Consider the following 12,890-nt stretch of genomic DNA (forward strand, 5'->3'; position numbering starts at 1 on the left):
TTAATGCTATTATATACGACTATAATACTATTCCGGCGTTTTTCCCTATTTTTTTGAAGGTTTATATTAAAATCACTATAATACCTACCTAGTAAAATATTCTTGAATGTATGGGTTCTTGTTATAGTAACGTGATAGTAACTCATTTAATCATATCGAAATTCGTTAATAAATTAATTATTCACCAGTTTGTACTAAACAAGTTCTTATTTTATTTTTCTTATATACTTATACCTATTATAATAACGAAAACAAAAGGATTCAGTTGGTGCTTTTTATTTTATGCACTTAAAGTTTTACCCCTTTTTCTTTTCATTGTTCTTCATTTTATCACCGTTGTTTTTGTCAAACCAAAATAATGCATGTAAACAAAACATTAATCTAAAAACAAAGATAATCATCGTCATTATTTTTTTTATGGATGATTCTGTTAAAAGACGACCGTAAATAAGGCAAATACCTACCTATTATGTTATTTTTTAATAAGAAAAATATTTAATCATTATTTTTTATTCCAGCATTTGAATTTGCTATTAAATTGTTATCATTTTATTATGTGTAACAAATCTTAATTTAAAAAATAAAAAAAAAACCTAGTGTTTTTGTTTAGTTTATTTATTATAAGACCTACCTATAGGTACATATAATATATATACATTGATTGTACACCGTAAGCTTTACTATGGAATTTCAATCTTCTCATGCAGAATATTATTCAACAATAATAACTGCTCTGTGGTTAATGTTATACGTATATATATATTATATCCTTAAACACAATCGTGATGATGATGATGGGCGCTTAAATGATGATGCAGCAGCTACGACTATCTTGTGTGTGTGTTTGTGGAATGACCCCGAGGCGACGCGGCCATTTTTGTTATGTGGCTGGCTTGTGCGTGCGTATGTGTGTGTATGTGTGTGTGTATAAGCTTGTCGTGAGCACAGCTGGCTGGCTGTGAGATAATCTACCGCCTATTGTTTCTGATTATTATTAGTTTAATAAAATTAATAATTTTATTTCTCCGCTGTTTCTTGGTTTATTTTGGCTTGGACAAAAAAAAATAAACGGGAATGAATCGGTAATAATAATGATATAATGATAAATAATATTTGAATCTCGTGAAATTCATCCCTTGTATTGTAAATGTAATTTTTAGACGTATCAAATGTCGAGGGGGGAAAATAAACGATAAAATAAAAAAAAGGTAGTACCGTTGTTTGGCCAAAGAATTTATTTTTTGGTCGAATTACTTTTCAAACGGTCTTGCACCGAAAGAGAACTGCACGCCGAACAACGACTATATAGGGGACAAAAAGGTTTTTGTATGCGAGCGCGATGCTCACAACTCACACGCACGCACACGCACATGCAAACAACGAACGTTCCTCTATAGTTCTTTTTGTACAAGCGTCTCCAATACAACAAACGCGACCGTTTGGGACGATGCGAAGAAGAAATTCCAAAAAAAAATTGTTCCTACCACAACAATTACATTATATAGAAATAACCAGCAGTCATCTTCGTTGTGTGTCCGATACAAAGTATTTAGTGACGTATAAAAATGCACGGGTCGTGCGCCACAGAGTATTATAATAATAATAATAGTAATAATAATAATAAATGCGGCACTGCTGGTCTCTCTCTCTGCATGATGGCATATAGATACATGACGCGGTGCACGCCGGTGCTGGGGCCGGTGGTGTTCGTTGCCAAACTCAATGGGGGGCTCCAATAACATGAAACAGCGGGACGCACATGGGCACATAGCCGACCGATTAAACCGTTGGTTCGGGGAAAATATATATTATATTATATCTATCATCCATATATGTAGAGGTATATATGTTAAAAAAAAGTGTAAATAAACCACCCAGGTAGGCATGGCAGGCAGGCAGGTAGGAATAAGCGACGGTGGTTGTGGCTGATGCTGATCCTGGTGCAGCATCAGTGGGATACTTTAACAAAAGTCACGTCGTCTTCTTCTCCTTCTAAAATATAATAATAATAACAATAATGGTAATAATATTTATGCGACTACTATATATATATATATATATACATACGGCAGGGTCTTCGTCGGAAAAACGTCGTAAAAACGATTCACTTATAAATTTGATCGTCGCAGTGGTGTGTCTCGCGGGGCGAAGGGTGGCCACATTCACCACCGCCTTTTTAGAATTCAGCGTGCGCGCGACAAACTGTAATCTTACGGGTGTGCTCTTCGGGGATTATATTCGTTAACCCCGCCGGTGAACGTTGAAATTATTATACATAAATTGAAACGCTATTTAATAATTGTATACGCTCAAAGCCGCGTCGCTGCCATCGCCTCTGACTACATTGTTTTAAAGTTTCCGACACAGATTTTATACACAACATTTGCATGCGGAATTATACGCTAAAATGTATACTATTATAACATGTTCAATTTTATCTCGAACACTCGACTTATTAGTTGGTAATCAAAAATCATTATATTTTTTTCTTTGGACTGTATTATACAAAATTTGTATACGCTTAAATATATAATATTAAAATAATATGTATATGAATCTTTATTACGCGGAATCGGACGATATCAATTTTTTCGCTCTCCCTTTATATTATATTATAATATTATTATGTACGCGTTGTGCGCGCTGCCTGCGTAGTACATTACAGCTGTATTATTTCCTTTCATTCTTTTCGAGTATAGAATTTGCATAATCGTGGTCGCCATCAACAACACGAATTTCGGGACTATATAATATACACAATAGTAAACGGTTGTAATGCCATCTTCCCCTTCACCGCGGTGTTTATTTTTATTAAAACTACCATTGCATTGCATTACATGTTAAATGCTGTCGCCGCGCGTCGTCGTTAAATGAAGTTAGGGTAAACCGATAAATATTATTCGTTTTGCAGGCGATTGTCGTTGTACAATATATCCATCAAAGTAGTTAACATTGAATGCAATTATCTACATGATTATATTTTTAATATTCGGTATGATATTAATTGTTATATTATCACAATTGCTAAATTATTTTGGTATTTTATTAGACTATATACTCGTAATTAATGAATTATATATTAAATAAATCTGTTTCGAACCGCTGTAGTTCTAATTCTTATACTTTTTAAGAGTACTCTGTGGATTATAACGACCTATTGTAATGAAATTTCAATTTTCCAATCCATCAGTTGGACAAAACTGTAGTATGAGATAGAAATGTATTATAATATGGATAGTATCTATATAATATAGTATGCTCTACTGTATGAAAATTAAACGGAGAAAATAAAAATATGTATATTGTCGATTTAAATATATAATATTCGTCGTTTATAAAAAACGGGAAATATTTTTGCAAAAATAATAAAATTGATAACAACGTGTTATACGCGTTTATGATATAGAAACTATTATAATATGTACATGTGAATATTGAATATATAGTATATACATATATATATTTAAAGTATAATAATAATTCGTTACGCGACAGGTTTGGTTCGTAGTCCACATAAAAACGCAATCGCGCCAGTTTCGTCTTTAGATATCCTCACGCGTTCGGGCGCGCACGCACACATATGAGGGAAAGCAATGAGCAAAAAATAATAATAAAAAATAAATAAAAAAAATAGCTGTTAAATTTCTATAAAAAAAAACAGGAATCATAATAATAAGAATGAAAAAAGTCCTAGATAATAGAAAAAAATCGTGTACATGATGATGATGTGTATACGTGTATATATATATGTATAGAGGTACAGAATATTATATTATATTGTAGGTATATATATATTATAACGTGTGGTACGTATACAATGTTACACACATGATGGTCATTTCATGCATTCTTCGGAGGAAAACCGCGTTAAACCGTAGAATATTAAAAATCTTGCGTATTATTATATTTATATCAATAATAATGACGATAAAAATAATAAAAAATTATATGTGGAAAAAAAATATTATATTATAAATATGATTAGAAAATAAAAAGACATTTTACTTTTTATATACGCACTATAGCTGTTTGTAATATATTATGATTACTATAGACGACGATTTTCATTATTTTTATTATCATTAAATACGGACGGCAATGATCTATAATACATTTAAATTAAAAATCAAGCCTCGTGCCGGGTATTATGAGATGCTGAAATATGATATAGCGGCTTATATATTATTATCTTATATTTCTATACGCGAAAGGGAAGAGTATAACATTTCAAGAATAATAATTAACCAACAACGTGTTACTAGACCGTATATATATAATATAATCAATATAAATGAGTAAAAAACTAAAAAATACTTAAAGTTATATACGTTTGATTCGTCGGTGTTCTGTAAGTCATAATAATTTTACACTGTTGCCGCGACCTTGACTTTTATTTATTTTACCATAAACCCGGGGTCATTATGTTGTAAGAACTAATAAATTGACCACGTGTGTTTGTAAGTAGGACATGGTAAATACTTATATTACCGCATCTCATAATAATAATAATAATAACACTATTTTTTTATTGATGCGTATTCGTATTTTTAGTTATATCGGTAGTAGGTACATTTATACACCTATCTCAGATGAATATTTTTAGTTTGAAAAGATTTATAATTATTAACATGGAATGTAAATTAAATCATTTTTTTGACATTGTCGTCGTCGCAGTGTGATTGTGAGTTTATACTTAATATAAGTCATATAATATCGAGTTTAGTAAATAATACTTTTAATTTTGAGTTTAAATAAAAATATCCTATGGGAACCAACGGGCGTTCATTTGACATTCTTGAACAACAGCAAATCCAGGAATATATTAAAATCCGATTTATCATTGGACACACATTAACATAACTACTATACGCGAGACCCATTGTGTCTGTTGACGTGTGTTGTATGTATGTATATATGTATATACGTATGTATGTACGTATACATGTGTGTGTGTGCGAGAGTGTGTTTGGGTGTGTGAGTGAGTGAGTGAGCGTGTCTGTGTGTGCGCGTATGTGTGTGTGTGTGTGTGTGTGTGTATTAGGAGGGAACACCTGTCGTTTCGTAGACGTCTGGGGAACGACGTTTTAAAAACATAATATCAAATGGAATGAACAGGGAAAAAATATATATACATGGGTAAGAAGTATAAAAAAACGAAACGAATTAATTTTTTGAAATAAATTATATCGCATAACCGGTTGTACAGTGGAGGGATAGCCCGCGCCGAATAATCGCGTTCGCTGTACAATGTTTTTAGTTTTCCGTGTCCTCTCCCATAATTTTATTTATTTATATATATATAACTATACATAAATAAATACATGATAATATGTAGAGTATGTGTGTGTAAGAGGGGGTGGAGTGAGAAAGAAAGTAATATAATTTGTATAGTGGATGTAACGGTTGTTAGCATTTTTTTTGTACGCTCCTATATTGAACATTTTGTATATTGCAATGTTATTAGATTTAGGAATTTGGCATATTTTCTGCATAACACCAATGACTATCATAATACATACGCACATGACAGGTGGCATTTTCCAAAAACTCGCAAACAGAAGACAATATGTTTGAGACTGTACTATCATAATATAATATAGTATAACATACAATATGTGCACCGTAAAATAAAATATACCTATATATACACATTACACACGCACGTTTATCTGCTTAAAAAACGGCGGAGAAGTAGAGAGAAAAAACCGCAACTATATACATTTATACGCACACTCACATACATATATATAATATATAATATGCAAACAGTTGAATGTAAATGTGAGCGTATATATAAGAGACGACGACGACGACGACGACGACAACGAACATGAGACTTGTAAACTGGTTTTACAAATATTATACACACACACATACATTAGCTTTATTATAAGGTGTCGGACGAGTATGCAGAACTTGGTTTTCTATATATAGGAGAACGATTTTTATTGAGAGGTCCCGTTGTCTTTGTTATTCCACAATTTCTTCATTCCGTGTAAGAGACAAAACATATATTTTCGTTTAGTTTATTATTTTACTTGGTTTGTTTTGTAAAATGTGGGAGAAATTCTTTTTGAACTGACTCGAACGTTGTTGCATTCCTCTTATGTATATTAAATATATACGTTATACGATATATATATATTTATGCGTGAGTGTGTGTATATAGTCGTACAACAGTCGATGGGATGATGATAATAATTGTTAAACCAAACGTTATCTACATGACCCATCAACTCATCGCTAGAAAGAGAATACAAGAAGAAGAGAAGAGGAAACATACAACATCGAGAAAACGAAAGTATAACCTATGGGATTTAGAAAACGCGGCGGGATACTATAGCAGCACGGCTCAGCACAGTACTCTGTACGTTAACTGAAATAACATCTGGATCTGACAACATTCCTTTAGTCGTCGACTGTATGTTATTGAGTCGCCACGTATACATTTTTCCATCGGTTTTTTTGACCTTTTCGACTGAGAGTCTCCTCCTAATACGCCGCGCTGCGGCGAAACGGTCAATGGAAACGGTTGGGGCGGCGGTGCTGGCATGTCGATATTCCGACGTTGACAGGCGCTCTTCTCGCAGCACGATATAACCGTCCAACGCGGTGCAAGGGTCAAATTGTTGTTACATTTCTTCCGAAATACACACGCACACTTATATACGTGGATCTCAAGTTTTTAATTATATATACGCACGCGTTTTAGCCTGATTAGGTACTTCATAGGATTCAAGTTTCGATTGTGGTTGTTGTCGTTGTGTGCTTGTGCCCATGGGCCGTATTGCCGTACGCGATGACGATTTGCGTATAGAGCGACCGGCAACACAAACGCATTCGAATATCGGCTATATATACAATAATATAACGGTAATAATTATGTTATACCTATAGCGTTAAACAACAACGCCCATCATTATATAGACATAGAACAAAACGCGGTGGTCCTATGGTGGAAACAAGTGCGATTGTTATCTTACGTCATGGCCATAACCACGCCTACATTTCAACTACTTACGCTGTACATATAGTGTTGTAGACCTCATAATAATAATAAATATACCTACTGCTGGTGCTACTTTAGAGAAAAAAAAACCGAAAATGATTACCAATTTTTATTTTTTTTTTAAATTAAAATTGATTACTTTCGAATAATTTATTAATGATTATGAACCACGTAGCTATATCCAAAACAAATGTATTAATGAGATTTTTTTTCTTTTTCAGAATTGGGTAAGTGTACAAGTAAAGTCGGCAAACTCTTTTACAGTGATAATGCATTCCGCGGTAAGTAAACGACGTACTTTTTATTCTCCGTATGTCCGACACTTCAAAAAATAGCTGACCGTGTTTTTATTACACCATCTACATTATAATAATATAATACGACACCTGGGATTTTTTTTTCGATCGAAAATGAATATTTGCTCCTTGAGTCTTCCGTTGCACGCGCGCACCATCATCATCATCATATATATATATATATATATTGTACCAATAATATAGCCAGGGGTTTTATCGTCGACGGCGCAATGGAAAAGTTCCATTAAATCCGTCTTGACTGTTCAAGTCACGTTTCCTCCTCCTCTCGTAAACAGTACGGTTTTGCATTTTTTTTCTTTACCTCGCCTGCTGAATAAAATACTAAAAAAATCCACATGCATTCATTTTGTATACCTTCGCGTGTACTATCCGTAAAGGTATATATACACGTAATGTGTGGTTTTCCGCGTTGTGTGACTACACGCTGTGTGTTCCGTGGTTAAAAGAACAAAGCTGCGTTTAAGTCAATCAACTTGTGCGGCAGTCCCCCTTTTTGGTTTATTTCATTTTATTTTTTTCTGCAGCGGGATTGCTCGCACGCCCTTAAATTGATTGCAATACTCGTCATATACGCGTGCAACTTTCTTTCTGTATAGTATATTTTGTTGTTTATCGTTATTGACCAATCTGTTTTTATAGCTTATTTATCTCGACGAATTGACGTTTTTAAATCGTTTGTAATTTTTTTTTATGACTTACTTGATTCGATGCGCCTAAACGTATTACGACGTACCTACCCACACTTTAAATATATTCTCGACCTTATACATTATATTAAAAATAATATACATAAGTATTATTATTATATATGTATATAACATATTATGTATAAAATAGTATATTATAATTTAATATTTCTATTTTTTCGCGTAAAATCGACTTATTGTTTAAAGTCGACATCATTCATTTTTTAAGTTATGTTTGTTTTAAATCATTAATACTATCATTCATAAGACAAATTCAACTTCGTGTCTTAGATTTTACTTATAACGTTATATTTATGTATATAATATATTTATAGAGAATACAATAATATTAATGGATCCAAACGAATTACGCCCAAAACGACGTTGTATAGGCTTTTAGAAGTATAAAAAAAACACCGTCAGCGCCCTTTAATTTATTAAGCGAATGGATTGGATTATGTTTTTTCATTGTTCTTTTTCTAAGTGCTTTTGCCGGGGCAGCGGTGTCAGTAGTGGTAGTAGAGCAGGGGCCAGTCGATATTTTCACTTATCGAATTATATGTTTTCGTGACCGCCGTTGCGCCGTAGTCTTATATATATATATATATATATTATATTATATTATGTATATAGTGTATAGTGTTTTATATGTATATTGTTTATGTGTATATATATATATACATATAATATATATATGTATGCATGCGATGTACAATCATATTGTGTTTGTGTGTGTGAAGACGTTAGAGAAGGGATGATGGAAAGAAAAAAAGACCCATTTACGTGGTAGTAGTCTATATTATGTATACCATTATATTTCCCCGGGGCAAGGGGATTGTCGTGAGCTGAAATTAAAGTCTACACGCGGCAAATAATAAAAAGTAAAAAAAAAAACTTATTGAGGTGAAATATTTCTACGTCCTCGTTGTCTGAACGAATGTGGGCCGCGAGCTTGTTATTCGTTTCTTGCTTCTTTTCTATTTTGTCTTATAAAAAATGCGCGTTTGAGTAAGCGTAAGGTAATGCAACGAAAAATTCTTCATTATTATTCAGTATACTAAAAATAATAACGATTACGTTCCTGTTTTTTCTTCATACTTCCAATCGGTTACGTTATATTTTAATAATAATCTTATATATGCTATCCGAATATTTTTTTAAAAGAAAAGCCCATATTCTTTTGAATATTTAATTTAAAACATTGATTATTTTAATTCGTATTATTTTCATATATTATGTGGTATATATACGACGAATCAATTATAAAACGTAACATTAAAAAAGCGGACGCATCCTAGCAGTTCTTTTCACCAACAATATTAAAAACCACGCTGGTAAAAACATTATCGAGAGAACACGCCCACTATAACCGGAAAAATAACGCATCGTCGCTGCTTAATCATCATATTTTTACATGATACTCACTGTCGATAATTAAATTTTAATTAATTTTGAAATGAATATATTATAATCATAATTATTAGGCGTTGATACCATCTTATTCCGTATATTTTTTTTCTCGTAACACCAACAGTAGCGGCATAATATAATATAGTCTCTCACCAATATACTGCGGCTAGTTAACTCAATAAAAATATTGTACAACACCTATAAAAATATAAAATATATGGGTACGCACACGCGATGTATTGAACCAATATAATAATAAGTTCGTCGTCGTGAGCAAAAGGTTTGTTCAAAAGGAACAAAGGTAATGTAATATAACATTATTCGGGATTTCTGAAAATAGTATCGACTTTTTTTTCGTGTGACCAAGTCGCGTGACAAAAACCATTGGGTAACAACATAATAATATCACGACGTCTACACGGTATTGTTTACAAGTGGAAAAACTCGTGAGATCGCTTGTCGACGATGTGCTTCGCATATTATTATTATACAGCACAATATTATTACTAATAATAAATAATGATTATTATTTATATGAGCGGGGGGGGGGGGGGGGGGAGGGGGGCCCTTGATGGACAGAAACGACGACACGTCCCGAGTCACTGTGTTAACATTAGCAAACGGCTATTTCAATTACTATCACGATCGGTTTCGGTTTTATTGACAATGATTTTTTTCTTAATTAATATTTGATTATAAAACGATTGGTCTTAATTGCGATATACGCACGCTGCTCGCACAGCGGTGCGGCGACGTAGCACAATCACGAATTAATTTTACTTCCGTTATTATAATAATACATTATGTAAACGAACTGGTGGAGAATCCTTGTATTTTCTCTCTTCTGTTTTACTTCGATAATCCCCGATATATAATGCAAAAAACCTCATCATAATTTTATATTTATAGATTCGTTTTCAGTTTTCAATAATCAAAATGCATTGTACAATAAATTAAATGTACTGAACTTCTTCTACAATATTGTGGCAATTTGTCCAGCTCGGGGAGAGGGGGGGGGGGTATGGTATAATGTAAATTCAATATACATCTAACGTGGTTATAGAGGGCGTAGACGCAAGCTTACCAGCGAGTCTTTTTTTCGACGACACATTTCATTGTACCCTAAAATTACGATTGTAAAATAAACAATTACAGTTATTATGCCATTACTATATACCTATTATCACCGCATGTAATGGTAATTGGTGGTTTCACAATCACCGCCTACGTAATAAATGGCGTGACGTATTTTTGTCGAATCGCTGCCGTCAACAGGGAGTTGGTCGCTTTGCTCTGTGTTTCCGTCTATCCAGGCAGTCGTCATGTCAAAAGATTAATGTCATTACGGCATTATGATGAGGAGACGCACGTAATTACAGGATACGATACAACTGACCGAGCAATTGTACACCTCGCGATCACGCAACGATCATCATCGCTTTGTTAACCATTCCAATTATCATAATATAATTTTTCTTATTACTGTTTTTGTTGTTGTTATTTTTTTTTTTTTTTTTTTTTTTTTTTTTTTTATTGGGTAACCCGCGGCAACATAGGCCATTGGGTGTGGGGAGGGCACTGTAGGTTTTTATATTGGGTAGGTTTGGTAGGTTTTATATTGGGTAGGTTGGTACACGTGTGTGTTGTGTTTGGCAGAATTTCTAATGGGGCACCCGTAGGTTTCTGCCGTGCCCCGGGGTGGGGGGATGGCGACACTTGTTCTCCGGACACCGTGACTTGCACGGAGAAAAATGCCGCCCAGTGGTCGAGGATCGAACTCGGACCGGCTGTGCCGAATCCGTCGCGTTAGACCACTCGGCCACCTCGTCCCCCCTGTTGTTGTTATTATTATTATTATTTTTATTATTATTATTAATATTAATATCATTATTGTCAATTTTGGTGGTTAACCTTTCGTAAATTAATTTAGATGATTTCTTCATAATTGGAAAATCGTTGAGTTTTATGAAATACTTCATAATATATTACGATATCACGGAAATGTAACAATAAATGTTCTATAGAATCACCTAGTGATATACATATATTTTCTAGTTCGAATAATAGTTTCTTCAACTATTGTCTTATATAGTTGCGGTATATAGGTACCTAATTGATTCATTTCTTGTCTATTGTTTTCAAATACATTTACTTTTAGTTGGGGGTTATATTTTTCTATTAATAATATATATATACACGTTCTACAACAAAAATCCATCAACTGTAATTGAATTTGCGAGATCGTGTTAGTGGATTCTCAGCTGCGGCAAAAACAAGAAACATTAATATCCCTTATTAACGTCAGTATAGGCCAAACAAAGTACTTCAGTTTCAGTTTTATACAGGGACTACATTTTGAGATTAAACCTTCATTTTCTTATCTTTCTTGACAGTTTATTAAAAATATTTTTATTTATAGCATGAAATTATATCTTTTTCCATAAAGTTTTATGAATTAATAAAATAAAAACACAAGTATATATATTATATATATATACAACAAAATGAAAGAATTAAAAACATCATTTAATTTTTATATAATATAGTCTCGGAGATAACCGTAAAAAAATTAAGATTCAAAACATTGGCTGTTCTTACGTTTTTTTAGATAAGTAATAACTTTCCTCTAAACAGATTACGTATGTTACGTTTGTTTAAACCATGAGAGTAACGGTCAAATTTAATGAAAAACTTCATAAAAATCGCGTTATTGCAGTAACATGAAACTCTTTATAACATAAGGTTTCCTCGACAGTTTATATGCATATTAATATTGTAGGTACCCGAGAAAAATTATGCTTGTTAAATTTGTGCAAATTCCACCACCGTCCAACGTCAATATTGATATTTTTCTACGAGGACTGACTGCTGAAGTACAAGCCGTTTTTATCATAAATTTATTTTTGCGTCGCGCGTCGTCTTCGACGTGATATATACACGCATTGCTATGTAACCCCACCTCGACCGCGACCATAACAGAAAGAAAAAAATTGTATTAAAAACGCCGGAAGCTGTTAAAGTGTGTGTATACCCGCGATTATTCTACCACGACAATACAGGACACGACACGATGAGAAAAACTATAGAGAAAATCATCGTCGTCGTCGTGGCTGTATAGTGTATAGTAAATAGGTGGGTGTCTTCCGCCAACGGACACAATAAAAATGACACACACACACACATAATTCCCATGATTACCACCACGGACGAATTATTTTTATTTCTTTATAGAATTAAAGAAAACTCGTATATAAATGTATAAAGACTGCTGTGATGGCTCATTTAACTCGGCAGCGACGGTGGTTATCCGCGGTGTTGGTGCCGTAGTAACGCTTTGGCCGAATCTCGTATATAATACGAGTATACATGATATATAATATATAGAAGGGTATATATACCACGACCTATGTATTAAATGTAGATACTAATCGAACAAAGATATATTTGTAAGTAATAATATAAGTTTAC

The 12,890-nt window shown here is 33.2% G+C and overlaps 1 protein-coding gene across 3 annotated transcripts in view; it reads left to right on the plus strand.

The window, feature by feature from the left end:
• LOC132937050 (homeobox protein homothorax) overlaps positions 1-12,890 on the plus strand; it is a 102,519-nt gene that overhangs the window by 38,185 nt on the left and 51,444 nt on the right. For 2 of the 3 annotated variants that reach the window (XM_061003878.1, XM_061003879.1), the window contains exon 8: positions 7,231-7,290. The exons of the other annotated variant lie outside the window; for it this stretch is intronic. In XM_061003878.1, coding sequence (XP_060859861.1) covers positions 7,231-7,290 — 60 coding nt within the window. The remainder of the gene's footprint in view (positions 1-7,230; positions 7,291-12,890) is intronic. 3 annotated transcript variants of the gene reach the window in all.

Source organism: Metopolophium dirhodum, chromosome 1, assembly GCF_019925205.1.
Source record: "Metopolophium dirhodum isolate CAU chromosome 1, ASM1992520v1, whole genome shotgun sequence".
Lineage (NCBI taxonomy): Eukaryota > Metazoa > Arthropoda > Insecta > Hemiptera > Aphididae > Metopolophium > Metopolophium dirhodum.